General features: G+C 36.0%; 3 protein-coding genes and 1 pseudogene across 3 annotated transcripts; 3 read left to right on the top strand and 1 right to left on the bottom strand.

Annotated features, from left to right (window-relative positions):
* Window positions 1-1,323: 1,323 nt before the first annotated feature.
* Window positions 1,324-3,408, top strand: LOC113777925 (E3 ubiquitin ligase BIG BROTHER-related-like). Its single transcript, XM_027323159.1, has 6 exons — window positions 1,324-1,441; window positions 1,607-1,795; window positions 1,901-2,028; window positions 2,252-2,398; window positions 2,953-3,123; window positions 3,211-3,408. Exons 1-6 carry the CDS (start codon window positions 1,324-1,326, stop codon window positions 3,406-3,408), a joined length of 951 nt encoding a protein of 316 aa, XP_027178960.1.
* A 5,772-nt stretch (window positions 3,409-9,180) lies between these two features.
* LOC113777402 lies at window positions 9,181-11,282 on the top strand. Its single transcript, XM_027322452.1, has 6 exons — window positions 9,181-9,226; window positions 9,519-9,608; window positions 9,704-9,876; window positions 10,107-10,253; window positions 10,697-10,867; window positions 10,960-11,282. The coding sequence occupies exons 1-6, from the start codon at window positions 9,208-9,210 to the stop codon at window positions 11,077-11,079; spliced, it is 720 nt and encodes a 239-aa protein (XP_027178253.1). The 5' UTR covers window positions 9,181-9,207; the 3' UTR covers window positions 11,080-11,282.
* Window positions 11,283-11,779: 497 nt separating this feature from the next.
* Window positions 11,780-20,499, bottom strand: LOC113777440 (annotated as a pseudogene).
* Window positions 20,500-21,071: 572 nt separating this feature from the next.
* LOC113777924 (UDP-glycosyltransferase 90A1-like) lies at window positions 21,072-21,764 on the top strand. The gene has a single exon (XM_027323158.1). It carries the CDS (start codon window positions 21,072-21,074, stop codon window positions 21,762-21,764), a length of 693 nt encoding a protein of 230 aa, XP_027178959.1.
* The last annotated feature ends 325 nt before the right edge of the window (window positions 21,765-22,089 follow it).

Genomic DNA, 22,089 nt, shown 5'->3' with positions numbered 1-22,089 from the left:
CACCTTTAGGTGTGTTTGATAACAAAAAATAGAATATTTGAATTAATTAAGTGGCACTGAATTTTCTAAACAAAACTTGTTTCCAAATATAAGAGATAAGTTATTCACTTATCATTTAATTTGAAATACACTCAAATACATTAAATTACACAAGCTAATTGGTTTGCTCCAGAAACAAAAGAAAAAATGGTATATGTTTTGCTACCAAGTTTGCCATTAAAAAATGAAAAGGAATGGGATTAATCACTCAGCGATAAATTAATCAGCCACATGGTAAAATTAATCATACGCGGCACATTAAGTTACCAATCAACCACTTTACAAGCTCCTATAGCGTGGTAGATATACAGTCTATTGGTCCACACATTAATTTAATTTAGACAAGTAATCTTCAGCATAGGAGTTATAATTTGTGGCATACTATATCTTTGAAATATATGTTCATATTTTTATTTCTTTTTGATAGTCATTTTCTTCATTATAATGTAAAGGTAAATTATGTATTCTGTACATAGTACAAATAATGGAATTATGGGCCTTTAAGTCTATGTGAGAACTAGGTTTTCTAAGGGATTCCTTGATAGAAATCGTTCTTGCTTAAACACTTAAATAGGAAGGATTAACTGTTTATAGATGTGGAGCAATGAGAATAAAATAAATAATAATATGCACACATTATTTTTCTGGTCAAAGGAGTTGAGCTTATGCTAAAATACGCCCATTCTCTGTTCATCATACCCTACTCATGGACCGCGAGGCGTCATGTCATTCAACATCTTAGGACAAACTGGGTGGACTAGCATGAAATTTGTCACAAGCAAGCCCAATTGGCCCAAAACTTATTTTCCCTAAAGGGCAAAAACATAAAATAGGAGCCGAATACCTACCTATAAAACCTTCCCATTGTGATTCGACCGGCAAATCGTCTTCTTCCTCGTCGCATGTCATCTAACATCAATTTTAACAAATACTATTAACATGCAAAATCTTCAGGCGGAAAACGTAGAAGCTTGGTCTCTCCATCTCCTTGTTTTACTGAAGTATTATTCCTCCGCGCTAAGAAGTAACGGCTTTTGTTTGTTTGAATAGAAAAAAATTTTAGTTGAATCATAACGACGATTCTTAAACACCTTTTCTCTCTCTTTTTTTTTTTTTTAATCTTTTAAACCATTTTTTTTAATCCTAACACAATTTCCAAATAATTTTCTATCCAAACAAACCGATTTTTTTTTTTTTTTTGGCAATTCGACGTTGCCAATTGGAGAAGGTCTTACATCTCCATCTTCGGCGAGTGGTGAAGTATATAACGACATTGCTGAGATCATGATTACATCGGAAGTACCTGAGAGAAGAGTGAGGAGACGCCTTGGTGGTGGTGGCAACCCGCTAGATAATTCTGTGGTTCAGAGTTCTGAACAATCTACAGAGGATCTTGATATAGGTGGGTTCTTCCAGAAGATAAGTTCTTTTATGACATCTTTGTTGCTTTTTCATGTGACATTGAAACAGTTCCATCAAGGAGCTAATAAGTTTTTCACAGGCCAAGCTGAATTATGTATCTTGTATTAAGTTGTTAAGATGTGTGACGATGAAACTTATCTTGCAGGTAATCTTCCTTCTGACTCAACCTCTATCTCTGGTGGCTTGGACTCCTACAACAACATCTCAGAGTCGTTTGCGGGTCATCATGGATCCTCTAGTGTTTCTGTCCTCAATTATGACAATGACTCTGAGGATGCTGCATTGCCTAATCCAGAAGTTTATACGGGAACAGTATCAAACGACCAAGTAGCAGGTAAGCTGTCGGTCATGTGCTGTGTTATCACTTATCAGTTGCATGTTTTGATGTTTAAAATCTAGACGTTATTTAGTCTGATTTCAAAGTATCTGTGGACTCAAGTTAATACTGTCAACGAGGGAGAAAGCTTGGTAAATGGGGACTCGAGTGCAGACGCAGGAAATCATGATGCGGACTCATCCAGTCATACATCTTCTGAAGAAGCTGACCCTCTCGAGAGAATAAAAAAAGTATCCTCCTGTCCCTATCCGTTTTGGAATTCTCTTATTAGCTTTATGTAGCTCTTGTTCTGTGTTGTATCATGTTAATAAGGAAGGTGACTTGTCTAAATTAAATATCATTAGGACCCACCTCGATGATATTCTTGACCTCCAATTAGAGTATTATTTCTGTTTATGATTTTCTTTAGATCCTTCTGTTTGTTGATGCTGTTTTCAATGAGATTATATGCAGTATGTAGATGAAGTTAAGGCAAGCGAATACTACATCCCTGTTGCAGTTCCTGATATGACAATGTCGCACTTGGTGGCCTGCTTGTCAATAGAAGATCTGACCACGATTGCTTACAATGGTTGGAGTCTTGGAAACTTAACCGAGGAGGTAATGATCCATATTTGGCCTTTGGACTTGATGCAACGAATATGGCTTTTTCTGTTTTCTTTATTTTTTGAAGAAAGCAAAGCTTTGAGTGCTGTCTCAGTGCCTTTGCACATAGCAAAGTGCTTCAGTTATCATAGAAACTAAAATTACACAAAAAAAATAATAAACCAAGCAAATTTATCTTTTTTAGAGCTTCAGTTTGATTTGGAAGATATTGAAGGATTCATGGGAAACATACTTAGCAGGAAAGCGTTGGGCTTTGTCTAGAATGATAGGTTTCAGAAATGTTATATTCTCGTTTTTTTTTTTTTTTTTTTTTTAAATATGTTAGAAGCAGATTAAAGTCTGTCTAACGATATGCCCATTTGGAGGTTTTTACAAGAATTAACTACAGTTAGAAAGAATAGAACATGGATCTTGTGAAATTTTCTTATACCTCATAAATAATCTAGACAACTAGAAAGATTTGAGAATATTTCAAATTTTTTGCCAAATCCCTCAATCCAAACACAACTGCAGTGCACATGGTAAGTTCATGCGAATTCACTTTGTAGGAGGTCCGTTCCCACATAGAGGGACTTATTCGTAAAGAGGAAGCTGGGATTCCAGAAGATACCATTTCTAGTCGTTTAAAGACTAGAGTTTATACTCCATCAGCGAATGGCTTGGGCACAAAAGGATCCACAAGTTCAAGTGACAAGCAGGAGAAGTGCGGCATATGCATGGTAAATAGCACGTCTTTTGTTACACGTTGCATCTTTTCCCTGAGTTTTCGTGCTTACCTTTGAATGATTATGTCCGCTATTGAGCAGGAAAAGTATAAGATGAATGACAGCATTGCTGATCTTTACTATTGCGAGCACGACTTCCATGCAGATTGTATTAAGGATCGGCTGCTAGAAACGAATACTTGCCCGATGTGCAGATCATTAGCTATCATACCCGATCATTTTTTCGATTGGAAGGGTGATGACCCAAGGATGCACCGTGGCTATTTCAAGCGGTGTTAACTTCTAGTGTCGTCAAGTTGATCAGCTTGGAAGGTGGGCTGTTTTCATATTAGTATGGTTGCAGACGGGATGTTTTGTCTTCCAAAATTTAAGTTGCTTGATCTTATGATATACTTGACTGTTCTCTCCCTGCACGCTCCTACACAAGCTCAGTTGAGGTTCTCCGACTAGAAATAGACTACTATCGTTTGTTAAAATATGATGATGATGATAATAAGAACAAGGGATAATTGTAGAAACCATCTCCGAGGTTTTTGACAGTTACACTCACCTAACCTAAGGTTTTAAAAATTTTTAAAAATAGCACAGAAAGATAAGATGAACTTACTTCTATACCCTAAGAGTTTAAGGTTGTCTGTGAACAAATTTGGGCCAAAAAAGTTAGGACAATAAATAAATTCATGGTAACTAATTAAACAAGATTAGCGATTATTTCTTTCCTGATTAGGCATTGCAAGTGCACTTATAAAATGGTGCCACAAAATGGCACAAATTGATGCTCCAATATGATGCCATTTTGTGATTGAGATCATTTGAGAGAACAATCCAATTACTATATTATTTGCATAGAAGAGAAGCAAAAACAAGAAAAATACAGGAGAAAGAAACAAGAATAAATTCGGGTGAGAGAGAAAGCAGAATAAAGGTACAACAATAATAGTCATCAAAGTAATTATCAGATTGATGATGAGTAGTGTGTTGATTGTGGTATTTGGTTGTTCTAACTTTGCCATTTTGGTGAATTCCATGATTCTCCTAGTGGCTTGATGAAGCCATTATTTTGGCACCACTACTTCACTTTTAGCTAGCAAACTAATCATAGAAAAAAATACTTTTGTTGACTTTTGAGAAGCTTCTATGCACACTAGTGAAGGAAAGTTTTTTTGGAGTTGGTTGTATAATTTATATGCTTTAGACTCTCAAATTTTCGTTGTTTCTTCCAATTGTTACTGTTGCAATTATTCTCTTTGCACTTGTATCCCCATGAGTTTCACTAATTGTTTCTAACTATTAATGTATTTCATTCTTTTACTAATACAATCTCATAAGAGGCAAAAAGGATACAACTGAAATAAAATTATTATCTCACTTCTCAAAAGACTTTTTGAATGGTACTTTTTGTAACATGGGCTAAATCTGCTATTAAAACATTAATTTTAGCGGAAGTCAATGCTATTTTCAAAATCGTAGGGGAGGTGAGTGCAACTATTAGAAACCTCAGGGAGATTTCTTCAATTATCTCTAAGAATAATAATAAAAGTTTGGGTTAATTACATTTACCTCCCTTGAGTTTTGACCAAACCGCCAAATAAACCCTGAGGTTTGGCTAAATAACCAACACTCCCTGTAAGTAACTTCTGTCAAATTATCTTGGACGGAATCAGTGAAAAGACCACTTGCCCACAAATGTTGTAAATTTGAAATACCTCAATGCCATTTTATATTTTTAAGAAATTCATTTTTATTTTTTATATTTATTTTCACCCCCTTCTAACTAATTTTAAAACTTTAGACTACCATCCATAATGATTAGGACCCAAATGGAAGCAACAGTTGCAGCAGTCCAACCAGATCCGCCATTCTCCACCACTGCTGCCACCTCTAGCAACCATCTTCCATTGGTGGAATTTAGTTAAATTTGCTCAATGGGTTCAAAATTTTTAATTAGAGTAAAACTTTAGCCTTATATTTGACAAAAAGTAATTGAAAAGCTATCAAAAAATCCCAAATCAATGGCAGATCTTTTTTTCCTTTACCACCCAAGATCATCATCCATATACAAGAGAGTAATCCTTATGGAAAATATGACACAAATCAGCTAAAGAATTAGGAAAAAAGAAAAGCAAAAACATCAATGGATTCTCTAATCAAGATCCAATTACCCAAAACATCAAAACCCATTTCATTTTGAATCCCCATGGCCATTCCATTGTGATTAATATCATAAAATGACCCAAAACTAGAGTTCGGACTTTGACGTAAAATGAGAAATTCTCAGCATGTACATCAAAGTAATCAGAAATGACGGCATCAAAGATTGGAAAGTACATCCCCTTAGATGTATCCCACATCGGGGTTGGGAGGGTTTGGATTGGTAGTTATAAGTCTCCTGTGGGACCTCAAAGGATACCGGCTTTTGGGGTTCCCTCGGAGTTTAGGTTTGTAAAAATTGACGTAAGCTCTTTGGGTTTCGAAAGAAAGATTGGAAAGTAAGGATCGATGGGAGTCTCTCAACCCATTTGATTTTTCGCTCAAAATCTTCCCATCGCAGACCACTGCCAAGGAGCCTTCAAATAGTTAAACAAACTGATTGGTTAACATTTGGTCATCATTAGATGCTTCATTGGGTTTAGCCTCACAGAAATGAGTAACCAATATGTGCAGGGCAATGGTTTGTAATTGACAAATGCTTTTTCTATTTTGACTTCTTTTTTCCATTTTTTCTTTTTTTGAAAAAAAAGCTAAGAGCTAGGGTTATTTTGGTAAATACAAAATTAATCTATAGCCTTTCTCAGTCACTACACGTTGGTTTTTTAATGGTGAGGGGATGATTGTTATTGGACTATCAAATCAAAGGGGGTAATTGTAATATTTAAAATTTGAGGGGATGTAATGGTAATTTGGCCAAACCACAAGGGAGGTGACCCTAAAAGTTTACAGTAGTTACTGGGGAAGTGTTTAGGCACCCGAGTATTGAGAGTCTTTTTTTTTTTTTTTTTTTAAAAAAAATTGAGAGTCTAAATATATCATTTCTTTATATAACGAGTCCTCTGCTGTATTTCAGAAACGAAAAATTTAACAGCACGAAAGACGATTAACACTGGAACAATTTTATCTTAGTCTACCAACTCTATTGGTTGAAAAAGTAAACTACGTACTTTTAGTTTTAAATGCTCTTTTCCGTACTGGGAATGTTCCTTCTAAAAGAAAAAGCGGAGAGAGGAGTAAAAGTAGTAAGTTTACTAAATGCGGTAGAGAAAGGAGTATCTTGTAGAGCTATATAGGAATTGAGAAAAAGGTTTCGATTTGAGTTTAATTTTTGGCAAAGAGATTAGATTTCGTTTTGATTGAAATCCTGAATCAGTTCAAACTTGCAAAGATTCTGCTCGTTAAGATTGAATAATTCTTTATTTTTTGAATAAATGTTTTCATAAATGAAAAGTATATATTCATTATTTGATTATGTATATTGTATAATTATTGATAAACACAACGTCAACATTAGAAAGTAATTAAAAAATCAAAGCTTTTAAATCGAGCAAACAACTAGAGGCATTAGTTCATGGTGTAAAGCATAATTGCCAGCTCAAGGCAAATAACCAAGAATAAGAGTTGCCATACATGATATAGTAAAACATCTATAAATTAATATTTAATAAATTAATAATATCTATTAAATAATAATTTTTTCGATCCCAACTTGGACTAACGAACTAAATTAATAATTTTCATAAAATAATGAGATAATAATTTTTTTTTGAAAATCTTACACAACCCTATGGTTCCATTCATATCATACATTAATAATTCAATAAAATTACATATCATATTTTGGATGCTTTCCACTATAGTCACATAATGCTTTAAGCATTTGATTAGTTATTTATGAACACCCTTGCTATTAATTTAACAATGAGATGTGTAAGAAGATTTTGTGTTTATTTATTATAAGAAGACTTTCTTGTCATTTATATATATAATATTATTAATTTGATTTAATAATGAGATGTGTAGGAAGACTTTGTATTTTTTTATTGTAAGAAGACTTCCTTGTCATTTATATATATAATTTTATTAATCTGATTTATAATAGAATTAAATTACACTAGCAAATCAAGTAGTGGATGGCTTATATTCTATAGGTTTTTTGCCTCTATTAGCAATTTATAGTTTTATAAAATAAGATAAAACTTTAATTGATTAAATGAGTGTTTTTTGAATTATAAGTACACTCGATAAATTAATAAATTAATAATTTATTGATTAATTAATAACTCCTTAAATCAATAGAATTTGTATAGTTTCAAAATTGTTAATCCATGGAAATTTTATCGTAAGTTGGTCACTGTATATCCAAACAAACCTTAACCCGTTCTGATTCAATGCAATTCCTATATACGCATCGTACGACTAATTGTCTCCTTCGCCGTGGGAGAACGAAATAACGTCAAATTTACCGGTGACTTCTTCAGCAGTAACGTTAGAAGGTTAGTATTTTTAGCTTTTGCTATCTACTACTACTATTAAGTTTGGCATAAAAGCTATCTTGAACTCTTTTGTTTCTTCAAACAAACCCTAAACCCATTCTGATTCAATGCAATTCCTATATACGCATCGTGCGGCTAATTGTCTCCTCCCTCGTGGAAGAAAAATTTATCAGTAATTTCTTCCGCAGTAACGGTAGAAGGTTAGTATTTTTAGATTTTATTATCTACTACTTCTATTAAGTTTTGGCATAAAAGCTATCTTGAACTCTTATTTTTGTTTCTTCAAATATATCTAGTAAACAACACTCCTAGTTAACAGAGACAGTCTAGATATGAAATTGTTGGCAATATCAAGCCAAATAATGAATGAGTGCTGTAAAATTATGTATTTTCATGTTAGAACTAAATTTTCTGGTCAGTTTGTTAGTTGAGTCGAAAAGGGATTTTACTTGTGCAATATGGCGAGTAACGTTTGTTCTACTTAAGAATTTGTTTTGCCTACCAACCCTCTGTGTTGTTGTTGTTCTACTTAAGTTTGTTGGGTCTTTTATTCGTTCTTTGGGTGTTTATCCAAACCATCATTTACCGCCTTGTTCTTTGTTTCTTGAATATCTATAACTTTTCTAATTGCTGCAGAAAAGGATAGACTATCATTTGTTTTTTTACGTGTGCTACAAACTTTCAAGTACTTTGGTCATGTTTGCATATCAACAATGACGGAGCCAAGGGGGCAGAAGGGGGCCATGGCCCCCCCTAAGTTTTGAGAATTTTAATTCATAATATGTAAATATGTGTGTAAAATAAAATTAGCCCCCCCTAAATTTTTTTAATTTTAGTTTATATTATGAGAGTTGATATATATATATATATATATATATATGAATTAGTCATCTTTGAATGGAATTTCAATTTTGGCCCCCCCAAAAAAAAAATCCTGGCTCCGTCACTGCATATCAAAAGGTTCTAAGATAATGAGAAGGGATCAATTCCTACAGCAGCGTTGTTATATAATTAATTAGTATCACAACGCAGTTATTGGAATATGTTAACAAGTTCAAGGGGATGTAATCTGATGTTCTGGATCATCAAAATAAAAGCATTTTAGCACAAAATATTGATGAAACCTGATCTATTCGTTTTGGTCTTCGTGGTTAACATTTCTACAGCAATCAGTAGGCCAAAAAAGTGGAGCATGCATGCTCGTATAATATACCTTAAAATACGCATTTTTCATTGTCAATAGGTCTGTTGACCAGTTTATACTTTTAAGTTTTGCTCCTATGTTGATGTTTATTTTTCAACCTTTTTCTTGCACTTCTGTCTATAGTGATTCCATAATTTTCTTCCTTTTAAACTTGATGGTAAACCAGATTAAGTGAACAAGTGATTGTAGTGATATGGTGTCGCCACTTGCAGTTGGAGTAGATCCTACATCTTCAGAGAGAAGTAAATTAGATAATGACACTGATCAGATAAGGACACTGATGAGATCTTGGTTGTAACTGGATCACCTCACAGAAGAGTAACGAGACGCATCGATTGTTGTGAAGACCTACTAAATACTTCTAACATTCAAGTTTCTGAACAATCCATGGAGAAAATTGAGGGAGGTGGGTTTTTTCCAGAAGAAAAGTTCTTCTATCCCTTTTCAATGTTGTTAATCGTATGATGCTTTTATTAAAGAGCTTGTAAATCTTTGACCAGCCAAGCTGGAATTCTGAGCTTAAAGTTGTGTAGGTGTGCCCTCTAGCTCAAGGTTTATATCTCGTGGTCTAGACTCCCACTCCCACAATACAATCTCAAACTTGTTTTGGGGTCAAAATTGATCCTCAGATGTTCTTGTCCTTGATGATGATGGTTACTTTAAGGTTGGTGCGCTTACTAATCCAAAAGTTTATACAGGAAGAGTGGCAAGTGAGATTACTGACAGTGATCACCGGTCAAATCCCAGTCTGCAGTGCAGTGTTAATCTTCAAGACCAGGAATCTGCAGGTCGGCTGTTATTGAAGCTCAATTGTGCGCTTCATTTTTTATCCTCTTACTTTTAGACAGTATTTGTTCTTACAATAAATTATATTTGGGCTCAGTTAACACTATCAATGAGGGGCAGTGCTTGGAAAATGGGGGCATCAGTACACATGCTGCAAATGGTGAGGCGGGTTCCTCTAATCACACAACTTATGAAGAAGTCTACGGATACAGACCTTATGATGAAAGTAGTGCTCTTTATTGGGGGGCGGTGGTGAAGAGATATGAGAAAGTAACGTTCTTGTACCTCCCAATCTTCAAATTCTCTTTTTTTGCTCTTGTTTCTATTGTATTTGTGTTACTGAAAAGGAAATCGAGATACAGATCTAGATGACTTGTTGAGAGGCCATATCAGGCCACGATGATAATATCCTTGACCTCTGCTAGCCTGTCAGCTTCCTTTTTAATTTCCTTCTAGTTCTTTCTGATTATTGATGCAGTTTTTATATGAGGTTTCTGCAGTTGAGAGCTCGAATCCCCGAAACGAAAACCTATCGTACGTTCCAATCTCCTTATATGACAATTTCGCATTTGGTAACTTGCTTTTCCATAGAAGATTTGTCCAGAAATGCTGAGTATGGTTGGAAGGTTGAAAGATTAACAAATGAGGTAATGATCCACCAGCTGGCTATTAGATCGATGGGTCATACTCTACATATTTTTTTCTTACACTTTTGATGAAAGGAAAGTCAAACACGCATGCAAATACGGAAACGATTCTTATGGAAATTCACACACACACACACGCACACAAAAAGCACATATTGCATGAAGCTAAAGGTAGAAATGGCTTATAAAGCAATCCATCTCTTGTTGCAGTTTGATTGGGAAGGTATGGGAGGATTCATGGGGAACCTTCTTTGTTAGAGAGGATTGTTCTGCCTTTATTAATTTTTCCCCAGAAACATTGGCTTCAGAAACTTACACTATTTTTGTCCTGCTGATCGTATGTTTAAATGCATATGCATTTAGACTGTTTGTTTTGAGTTCTTGTAAGAATAATTTGCATCTAAAAACGAACAAAGGATTTCGATAAAAATGCATTTTTATAGGGGGTCCGCTTGCGCTTTAAGAGACTCATTCGTAAGGAAGAAGCTGGGATCTCGGAAGATCTGATTTCAAGGCGTCTAAGAACTACAGTTTATGCTCCGTCAGCTAATGGCTCGCTTTCGGAAGGATCCCCAGGTTCTACTGACAAGCAGGAGAATTGCTGTATATGCGCGGTAAATAGTCGGTAGTTTTTTCGGTCCATGTTGCAGGTTTCTGCTTTATTTGTGCTTCCAAATTGTGACCTTTACTGTTGAGTACTGAGCAGGAGAAGTATCAGACGAACGACAGCATTGCAGGTCTATACTATTGCGAGCATCATTTTCATGCAGATTGCATAAAGAAGTGGCTGCGAGAAAAGAACACTTGCCCATGTGCAGATCATTAGCAATCATACCCCCGGAGTTTCCAGATTGGACTGGTGACCTGAGATTGCACCGGGCATTTTTCAAGCGGTTTTAGCTTACGATGGTTGTGAAGTTCATCAAGTTGGAATTTGGATATGCTGGCTGTTATTTTGTAAATTTGATGCTGTAGGATGTTATATTTTTCAAGCTTTTCAACTTTTATTGTAGTGACGTTTTAGCGTCCAAATTGTGGCCATCCGTACGAGTCTTGAGAATCTCGACCGCGTAGTTGTATCTGTGGGATTTCAAAGATGAAGCTTATGCTGGCATTTAAAGTTTTGACTTTTGATAATTAGAAAAAGAAAAGAAAAAAAAAAAAAACGAATAGCAAAGGGATTTGCATTTTTTAAGTTTTGACAAGTTTTTGCATTTCTTCAGTTTTGAAAAGTTTTTCATCGAGTCTGTGTACTTTGTGAAACCAACAAAGGAAATTAGGATCTTGTGGTTTTATATACTTTTGCCCCTTCAATGGGATAAGCCGATGATAAGGTAGAAGATTCAAGTTAGGACACTCGAAAACGAAAGAATAATCAAACCAGAGAGTAAACATATTGAGTTTGAGTTAGAGCTTTCAAGGGAAACATATACTCTATATTTCAAAAAAGTGACCACGCAGTATAAATTTTTTCTCCAAAAAAAAAAAAAAATCCTGCATTCTAGAAACCAAATTATGTACTCAATCGAACTGCTCATTACTACTCGCACACCCCTGTGCATTGAACTTTCTACTTCCCAGCAATTCACGTTGCTCGTGAACATAGCAAGGCAATTTAGACTCTGATCGAACAGATTTCATAATAAAGGCAGGCTCTAGTTTCTTGGCAGTAAAAGTAGATGCTACATTTTACATGTTCCTATGTTACAACCAGTTAATAGCAATGTGTCAACATATCTATCCACCCAGGCCACTAAAATCCTTCGCCGGAAGTATTTAGCAGAGAAAGTCACCTGGCTTTCCAACTTTAACTATCCTACACATGTACACAAGGGTTAACAAGCCACAGAAAACTTTGATAACCAAAGTACTTAGTTCTGCTCTTTATACGGAGTCCATATCAATTTACTAACATCAACATCTAGACCGCCCCGACCAGCTGCTTACAGATGACATGCTGCCCTTTTCTGTATCGGATCAACTCTAATGTTTTGAAGTGTAGTCAAGACATCCTCAGCCTTGATGGCTGTCACGTCACTGAGCTCCTGCGAGGTTGTAAGAAATAGGAAGCAAAGACGTCATGTTACTAAAGAAACATTTCAATTGCTGCAGAGGAGCAAAATTTCGGAAGCATACACCATGATCCGATACAAGCTCATGACACTTTTCTGACTTAAACCATCTAATCTCATTAAATTTAACCATCCTCTGCCAAACAACTTGGAACCTTTTCTTTAAAGACGAAGACAGAAAAGTTTTTTAAGATATTTATTCAGCTAAACAATGAAGACCAAGTTATCCATCACTTCACAAGGTCTTGGCATATTGTGGAATTCCTATAGCCATGAAAGAACCTAGATCTCAAAGAAAACGTTAACAACACAATTGACATAAAGCACTAGGATATTTCAAGTCCCAAATTAGCCATTATGCATTTCTGGTGGTGCCTTTATTTATTTATTTCCTCTAAAGCGCATGCCAGTTAGAAATGTCAAAAAGTATCATTAGATGACTCTGGAATTCAATATCCCAAATCTATCACTAAAGGCAGCTGTCCCTCTCCCTCTCACTCTCCCTCTTCATTATAAATTCTTGTAAAGAATGCTAATTTGGCATTAACTTCTCGCTTCCAGTCATAAATAGACAAGTCCAACAGATCCAGTATTCAGAAGTCAGACCTTGATAGAGATGTTGCCCTTGTGCTTCTTCAATATGTCTAACAGAACACGAGTCCAGTATCCCCATAGCTCAAAAGTCCAAGGTCAGAAAGAGGTCTTTCTGGTGTACCAACCTTGCCTTCATTTTTTGAAAGTTCATATGCTGCGCCACAAGTGGAGAGAGATTAAAATAGCTTGCTTATGAAAGTTAATCATGAAAACCAGAAGCTAAGACATCTAGGATGGGGATTGGGGAGCAATAACTAAGAGAAGAGAGTGCCTCAAATTAACATGACCTATAAATGCATAGCAATGAACAGTATTGTACTCGTAAAGCTTCATTTATCTTTTGTAAAATCCACAATTGACATTCCTTGATGAGGAATTTAAAATTTACTATTGCATCAAGAAGAAAACCAACATCGTCAAACTAGGAGATAAATTGCAGAAAACATCATACCACCGTGCATATCGTAATAGGCAATTATCCGCACTTCTAAACAGATTATTTTGTTCTAGCTATAGTATTGATCTTACAGCAACTGAGAGGATCAGGAAACAGTAAATGTAATTTCCATATGAGGGGCAAATGCCAGTCTCAGAAAATTGGAACGAGAAAAGATAATATCAATGCTGAGAAACAAATACAAACAAACAAGAAAGAGGAAAATTGCCGACGTATACTGCATGAGCTTCAAAAAATAATTACTTAAATTCTTGTCCTCTTGAAATGTACTTTCCCTTAAATAAAATACATGAAAGCAACGTATGAAGAGACTTACAAAAAGCAATTAAAAATTTCCCATAGCCTTTCCTCTGATAAGGAGGAAGAGTCAGAATGCATGCCAAATTGTAGGACTCCTCAGAATGCTTTTCCTGAATCATCAGGCAAACGAGAGCAAGGAACATTTTATTTTATTTTTTACATGCTTCAATAAGTATTAGCTTTCATGAAACATGTAAATCTATTTTCTTGACGATTCAAGCTCAGATTGATGGTACAGTTGATGCAAACGAAAATTGTAAAAGGAACATAAGAGAGAAGAGGAGTAAACATCAACAAAAGAGAAAAAAAGATGGTAAAATAAGAGGACAACATGTACATATAGGCTCAATAAATCCTCCTATACACTTATCAGAAAGCTCATTTGTCCCCTTCCAATCTACAAAACAACTTTATGGCACGATATACATGTGCAGTTGCCAGTCAAACACCTCAAGAAGATAATCACAATCATTGGAAGACACCCAAGAATACACTACCCATTTATGTTGCCCCTTTTATTCAGAGTTTCTACAACAAATCTTACATTCAGAGCAGATAGCATCTTTCAGCTTTCAATAAATACTAGTAAATGATATTTAAGATGTTTTTGCCACATACAAACAAAAAGCACAAGATCATATGCCAAAAAGTTATGAAAGTCAAAGATTAGTACATAATCCAAAGATACTACTTCATTCTCAATACAAGTTTACCGATTTGGTAGCACTCGCCATGCGGATAAATTGAGATACAACTCAATTCACAAGGAATTAGCATCCATTGGTGGTCACCAGTCAGTATTAAATTGAGATTGCAAACATAAATTTTGCTACTAACAGCACCATATTCGCAACTAAAGCCAGTGACATTTCCAACCATCAGAATCACACTAACTAGAGCAGTGCAACAACGAAAAAAGGGTAAAAGTGAATCATGTGAATACCACCAAAAGAGCAAAAGGAGAAAAAGGGGTTTTGCTTTGCCGGGAGGGGGGGAGCTGTAGCGCAATGGGTAGAAGAGAATCATGCAAATACCACCAAAAGAGCAAAAAGAAAGAAAAAAGGGTCCTTCTTTTTTTTGGGGGGGGGGGGGGGGTGTGTGTGTGTGTGGGTGCGAGGCAGAAAACGCAGCACCTGAAGATAAAGAATTACCTTCGAAAAATAGCCAACCATGTGGCAACCACGATCATCACATTCACACAGCACATAGAACAGAAACAAGTCCACATCATACTAAAGGGTCTTGTGATCAAGAAATAGTTTAGCAAGGTAGCATAGGTTCTGTCCATAAACTTTGTTCTTCTTCCCATCAACCTGTTTCAAATGTTCCCAACTTAAAACTTAACTGCAAAAAATAAATATACGTGAAAGCCTATAAATCAACATTTTTCGAGAAGCGACACCAAAAAATCACTAAAAGTATATTGAAGATCATGATTAAGAAAAAGGAAACAAAAGAGTACATTCTTATATCTCAATATAACTTCCTGAATCCCTTTCTCAGATACATTGGAAAAGATAGGTGACTAATGAGCTCTAAAATCATGTTTCAACACAACAGGAGAATAAAGATATAATGTATACCTCAAACATTGACAAGGTACCACATCAATATATCTCATCACCAGGAGGATGCTTGATATCGCATTTCCTCTACACAAAAAATATCAAAAATCAGAAAATGGTCCTCCACACATAATTATGATCATAAAAGGTTCCCCTGCTGTAACTAATGAGGAAATGATATATAAATTGGTCTTGATAAGATGACATTATACGTAACTGTGTCTAATATACAAGACAACAGAAATGCATATTTAGTACCACAGCTACTAAAACAAGACAATCATAAAGATTCAACCCTTCAGTATAAAGTGACAATTGTGGATGCAAAAACACCCTTGCTTCCAAATACAAGATCCATTAGAAATGCCAGACAATTGGTTGGTTTTGTTCCTAAGGATGAAACCTTGGCACCTTTAGTTAACATGACAAGAATGAGACAACAATGATCTCATTTAGGCCTACAACAGATTATGGAAACATGCTTCACTGCAAAGGTCAAAGAATGCATCCGTTGCACTTAAAAGACTACTTACTTTTGTGCTAAGACACAAAAGTCTGCTTTTCAAGAAACTCTAAGCATATATTCATGAATAAATTGTCTTAAATTATTTGTAAGTACCACAGTGAATAATGCCATACAATCACAGTCTAACACTTAAACCACCATCATGCATCATTGGCAAAATTCAGCTTGAGTATAGGGAAAATCAAGCTAACATCTACAGTATTTTGTAAATATGGTGCTCTGGGTATCTTTAAATAATAAAACTCTTTAAAAATGTAGAAAATTTGTAAGTTAAAGTATCAATGCATCCAATAGGTGTTTCTATGAAACCAACATCAATGCATCCAATAGGCATTTCCATGAAACCAACATCTCCTTAATAAGCCTGATATAATGATTTTCTAACATACTAAGGTTAATAACAGAAGAAGGCCTACCGAGAGCAATATGTTCTAGAAGCTTGAACTATTTATAACATCTCAGAAACTAATGCATATCTTAAATACATCATTATGCTGCACAAATACATACCTATATATGTGTGTGTGCATGTGTGTGTACATATTGCTGATAGGGGGGAAATTCTGTAGTTCACAATTCATGCAACATTCTTCGTTTGATGCCCCTTTTGATGTGTCATGTATCAACAATTCCAAAAGAAAAAAGGAAAGGACTTCCAAATATGACAGAATAAGCAAGTACAGAAGACTAGCATGTAAGAGGTGGTTAGCTAGCCATTGGGAATGCATCTATAAGAAGTGGTACAAATAATCAGTGTACAAGTAGACTTTTTTATTCAAAAAAAAAGCTAGAGACCTCTGGTCCAGAGGCAGAGCATCTGTTAGTAGGGACATGCTATAAAAGGAAAATTTTGCAAACTAGAAGTATTCAAAGCAAGCTCACCATATGCCTCTGAAGCTGTTGTTTGCGCTTCATGAAATTGAGGCAAAATTCACAAAAGTAGAGCTTCACACAGTCATTGTATTCTGGGGGAATGGGGGAGAAGTACCATGTCTCAATCTCATATCTTCCGAGCTCTATTGTGGCAATATTTTTCACCTTTGTGAATCCTTCGTGTTCACGCGAGCTGGCAGCGTCAAGCTCGTCATGCCCCTACACAGAGCAGCATTGTTTAGTTGACCACCTAGAAATAAATCCAAAACATCCTTACAGAGAAATGAAAATGATAAGAAAAGGACAAGTAAATCCAACAAAATGGTAATTTTGTATAATGCTAAAACATAATATTTTACTTCATAAAACTCAAGCAAGATAGTCCAGAAAATAGCCTAAACATGCATGTAGATTAGCATGCCAACTCTCAACAACCAGCACCATGAATGCCTATATGCAGGTACACTGTATCATTTATGTACCTGTAGATGTGTGTAACAGCATGTGAGAGGTGAGAGACGGAGCATGTATCATGATTTTAGCAACGTAGTTAATCTCAAAAAGTGTACATTTGTACAAATTCACTTTCTAGAGCAGATGGCAGGCATCCATATGATTTCAAGAAAAGAAGAATAAAATTCACTGCAATAGCTATTAGGAGCCAATTAAACATAACACAGCTGTCACACACACTGAAAAGTACCCAGAGAATGGATTCTTATTATACATCTCATGTTACACCAATCATTTGATACAAGATCTGCTTTAGACAAAACTTCTAACCCTCACAAGTTCATGTTATAGCATACTGATCCTGAAGACATAGTGATAGCAGCTCCTGGCGTACATGGAGCATAGGGCAACAACAACAGCTGTTAGCACAGAAAATAAGTCAAAAGAATTTCACCTGAACTTGCTTATTTTCCCCAATAAAATTATTACATCAAGAAGTTAAAAGTGGGCATCATAGCTTTCACTGAAATTTTGACTCAATTCATTTCTTTGAAGGTATAGTGGATTTTATGTGGCACAAAGGGACAACTAACCCCAGGAGTGGTAGAATTTTACAGCAGTTTTACCTAACTAGAGATTACATAAATTAACAATAGGTAAATGAAACTTATAACAATAATCAAGTTCAAAAACTGTGTAAAAGGGTCTTCTTGATCATCTGCATAACCACCAAACATAGCAACAAAAGCAACAATAAAAAGTAAAGATTTTGCAACAATGTTAATTAATAATGCATGTTGTAGAAGAAATATCAAATGACCAATGACTACCTCCACGTGTGTCTCATCAATCTTGCGTTTTTTTATGACGAGTCGTTTTCAAGCTTGTTACCTGAAGCAGGACAACAAAGAAATTTAAAATCTGTCGACATACAAAAAACTGATGCAGAACAATTCGTCCATTATCAAGAATAAATATGGACTACTAAAAAGTAAACAAATAGGAGTATCATGAACTGTAACCATCACATATTTTGAGCAATGAGTAGCATGCTTAACCACTCACCATAGAATGACACTAGAATAACATTGACCCAATTAGATGGTCCTCCATTATGGACCAAACCAACAGCAGCTAATTATTCACTGATGAAAAGGAAAAAAGTTCTGCTCACTCAAGTCAGACAGTAACCAAGGTTGGACATGGAAACAATACTGCACATTTTCTGCTTGAAGTCCACTATAGCAGTGACCCCACAGTGGAGTAGAGGACTTGACTTTCCAAAATCTTAGTAAATCAAACAGAGAGGATGTAGATGGCAATTTGGAAATACAAAATTATAGAAGCATCAAATCCCAGCAAAAGTAGTGGCCCAATAATGTTAATGGGTGAAAACAGGGAGGAAACTGGGTGCAAACTTTGTGTGCTTTATGCAACAAAGACAAAGAACCCTCTCCCTAACCCCTTACCTACCAACCAAAAAGGATGAAAAGGAAAACAGAAGAAACATTTAAAGAGAAAATTCATTTCTTCAAACTCAAATATCCATTTTTTCATTTTCACTTTCTTTTTCCTTTTTAAGAAAATCGGGGTTGTTTGCATAAGCACTGATAACTAACAGCATTCTGTTTTGGTTCTTCAACACAAAAGAAAAAACATTCTACTTGATAACATGAATTTAGAACATCATCAAAAATCAAGAGATGGCATAAAATAGTTTTAAACATCGTGGTTCTTCCCTTGTTCCTGTGAGGTCACGGCATCCCAAAAACTCTAAAAGCTTTTAGACAAGATAATGCAGAGAGATGAAGATATTAAGACAAGATATTTGTTATAATTGCCAGTGGAAAGCCCAAACTATCATATCAATTAAGGAAACTAAGAAGAAGTAAAGAAAATGCAGACCTTGTCCTCCACTTTTTCAGCCACAACGGTCTCAACTGAATCAAGATCAAGTTGCTCCAGTTTCACCCATTCATCAAGCCTCCTATTAACTGTCCAAGAAGAAAAGAGAGTAGAAACTAAGAATCCCATCTTTTAGTTGTGAATGATATTAGACAAAAGGATGAGAATCAAAACCATACTCGAATAAGCCATAAACCATACAAATTAAAAGAAAAAAACACAGTATAAGTTGAAGCACAGAGTTCCCAAAAAAATATCTGAATCTGATTCCACAGATAAAATACAAGTAAAGGGCAACTTTAACATCAATAGCGGAGGTCTAGGCACTCTTCTAAGCCAAAAGAAGAAAAAATATGACCACAGTCTATCCTATGTAGGATGAAGGACAAGGCATCAGAAACGGCAGTAACAAACAACCTGCCACAAACTACTACTTGTGTTGGGAAGGACAGATGACAACTTGGGCAAGACCATTATCACATACAAATCAACTTATTAGGGATGTTGCTCAATCTTTTCTTTTTCGTTACGAGGCAGGAAAAATCCAAAGGCCATTTTTCCTAGTAATCCTCAACTAGATGCTTCTCAAGCCATGCACAGAATTATTCCAATAAAGGTGATAAGCGCATTGAGCCTCTTTCCCTACACGAAACAAGACTACTTTGGAAGGTACTCTGAAAACTAAAGACAGTGCTTTATCATAAAGTTTCTCAAAACAGAAGCTTCAACTAGTCATAGCCAAACGGAAAGGCGGATGTATAACGGCTTTGGGCTGATCAGGTGTAGCTGCAATATGCAACCACCAGTAATAATAGTAGGAACTGAAGCTATATCACAGTTGTAGCACCAAAGATTCAAGAATACCTTCCGAATGGGTGTCAGGATGAAGAGGAAGGATAATAAGAAGAAAAATCAATCTAAAGATGCTCAGAGTATCGGCAGACTAATAACCTAACAATTATACTTCCACTTAATCAAGTAATCCCAAAGTAAATAGTTTGAGAACTAAAAAGGTACCCAAATCCGTAGTTTTTCCTGTCATCAAGCTTCTTTAATCAAAATCGTGATGACATCAAAGCTCAAAACTTTGACAAAGAAGAGGCCAAGGAAAAAAAGGGATCCATATTTTTATCCTCCTATATCTCTGTCCAAGTAAAAAATGTCTAAACTATTCTTAGATGTCATTCAACTAAAAGCATAGTACTTTAAGCAAGAATTACAGCAAAATACAGCTTCAGATAGATAGATGACAACAAAGGAAATCATTTTTAACCGGCGATCAGAGGAAAGTTGTGCTCTTATAGTTATAATACTAGTATAATGCAAACCAATAGAGTTCAACTCTTATTTAATTCCTGTAGCTCGAGATGTTCACTCTTCTAGTACTGGAGAACATTTCCAAAACTAAACCACTGAAGGGGGAGATTCTTTTTTGAAGCATCAAACCAAAAGATGAAGAGGATACAGGGCAAAAAACCAAAAAACTTATAGAAATTTTTGAACAGATTGATACAATAGTATGGGTTTTTAGTAGAGAAAAAAAGTAAAGTAAACATCGAGAACTGAGAAAGGAATAACTACTTTCAAAACAAAAGCTGAACTAATCTCAATATGGGACCACAGGCAGGAACGGTTGCAGGTGCAATCGTTTTTAGCAGTTTTGTATATTTTATAGAGTGAATGGCCCAAAAGGTCACTAAATTATTAAAAATGGCACCCTTTGGTCACTAAACTTTTTTTGTGGCCGAAAAGGTCACTAAACTCGCAAAAACTCTCCAGCGAAGTCATTTTACCGAATTTCAGCGGTTTCGCATCCGGTAACAGGGTCAATATGGAGTGGAGGAATATAGTAAAGGGGCAAAAATGTCAAACAAAATATGGTCAACCTTTTTTTCTCTCGCAAGTCGTGCCTTAGATCTAGAAATTAGCTGAGTCCTCTTTTCATTTGTTGAAAGACAAATCTTCTCTCATCTATTCAAGGAAAAATCTCCTTCCATTTCATCCTGTCCAATCTCCTTCCATTTCATCCTCTCCAGAACAGAATTCCAACCGCAATGGCTCAAAAACCCCACAATGATTTTGAGCAACTTCACCAGCACATTATCCAGGGTCGCGGGGGAGAGCGGACTTCTCTGGAAAACCCAGCCGGCTGATGAGTTGTTTGCGATTCCTAACTTCCCCTGGATCAAGCTCGCCAGAAATGATTTTGACGAGTCTTTGAGTGACCCTGAACCCAAGGGCCCACGTTTCGAGTTCATCATCGATTGCACCGTTACCGCTTCAATGAGCTTTGGCCAACTAGTTAACAGCTTTTACGAGCTGGAACCAGTTTATACAGATTACTGGAACCGCCATTATGAACCGAAACTGTGGTCAGTGGGGCCTCTATGTCTGGCCGAGCCACCCACACCTAGTCCAGAGCATGAAAGTTCATGGATTGACGAGTGGCTGGACCGAAAGCTAGACCAAGGGCAGGCAGTTCTTTACGTTGTGTTTGGATCCCAAGCGGAGATATCAGCGGAGCAATTCCAAGAAATCAAAAGCGGGCTGGAGAGATCGCAGGTGAATTTCTTGTGGGTCATCAGGAAAAATGAATCGCAACTCAACGATGGATTTGAAGAGAGAGTTAAAGACAGAGGTCTGATAGTCAGAGAGTGGGTTGACCAGAGGAAAATCCTGGGCCACCGGAGCGTTGTGGGGTTTTTGAGCCATTGCGGTTGGAATTCTGTTCTGGAGAGGATGAAATGGAAGCAGATTTTTCCTTGAATAGATGAGAGAAGATTTGTCTTTCAACAAATGAAAAGAGGACTCAGCTAATTTCTAGATCTAAGGCACGACTTGCGAGAGAAAAAAAGGTTGACCATATTTTGTTTGACATTTTTGCCCCTTTACTATATTCCTCCACTCCATATTGACCCTGTTACCGGATGAGGAACCGCTGAAATTCGGTAAAATGACTTCGCTGGAGAGTTTTTGCGAGTTTAGTGACCTTTTCGGCCACAAAAAAAGTTTAATGACCAGAGGGTGCCATTTTTAATAGTTTAGTGACCTTTTGGGCCATTCACTCTATTTTATATACCGTGTAATTCTA

Source organism: Coffea eugenioides, chromosome 7, assembly GCF_003713205.1.
Source record: "Coffea eugenioides isolate CCC68of chromosome 7, Ceug_1.0, whole genome shotgun sequence".
In the NCBI taxonomy this organism is placed as follows: domain Eukaryota; kingdom Viridiplantae; phylum Streptophyta; class Magnoliopsida; order Gentianales; family Rubiaceae; genus Coffea; species Coffea eugenioides.
Note: the sequence above shows the minus strand (reverse complement) of the source record. Positions and strands in the feature narration are given on the sequence as shown.

Excerpts from the sequence above, each read along its gene's own strand:
- LOC113777924 (XM_027323158.1), top strand. The coding sequence starts at position 21,072 with ATGATTTTGAGCAACTTCACCAGCACATTATCCAGGGTCGCGGGGGAG.
- LOC113777402 (XM_027322452.1), top strand. Across the intron at positions 9,877-10,106 it reads TGGTGAAGAGATATGAGAAA|TTGAGAGCTCGAATCCCCGA; the intron begins GTAACGTTCTTG and ends AGGTTTCTGCAG. Across the intron at positions 10,254-10,696 it reads TTGAAAGATTAACAAATGAG|GGGGTCCGCTTGCGCTTTAA; the intron begins GTAATGATCCAC and ends GCATTTTTATAG.
- LOC113777925 (XM_027323159.1), top strand. The coding sequence starts at position 1,324 with ATGATTACATCGGAAGTACCTGAGAGAAGAGTGAGGAGACGCCTTGGT. Across the intron at positions 1,796-1,900 it reads ATCAAACGACCAAGTAGCAG|TTAATACTGTCAACGAGGGA; the intron begins GTAAGCTGTCGG and ends TGTGGACTCAAG. Across the intron at positions 2,399-2,952 it reads TTGGAAACTTAACCGAGGAG|GAGGTCCGTTCCCACATAGA; the intron begins GTAATGATCCAT and ends TTCACTTTGTAG.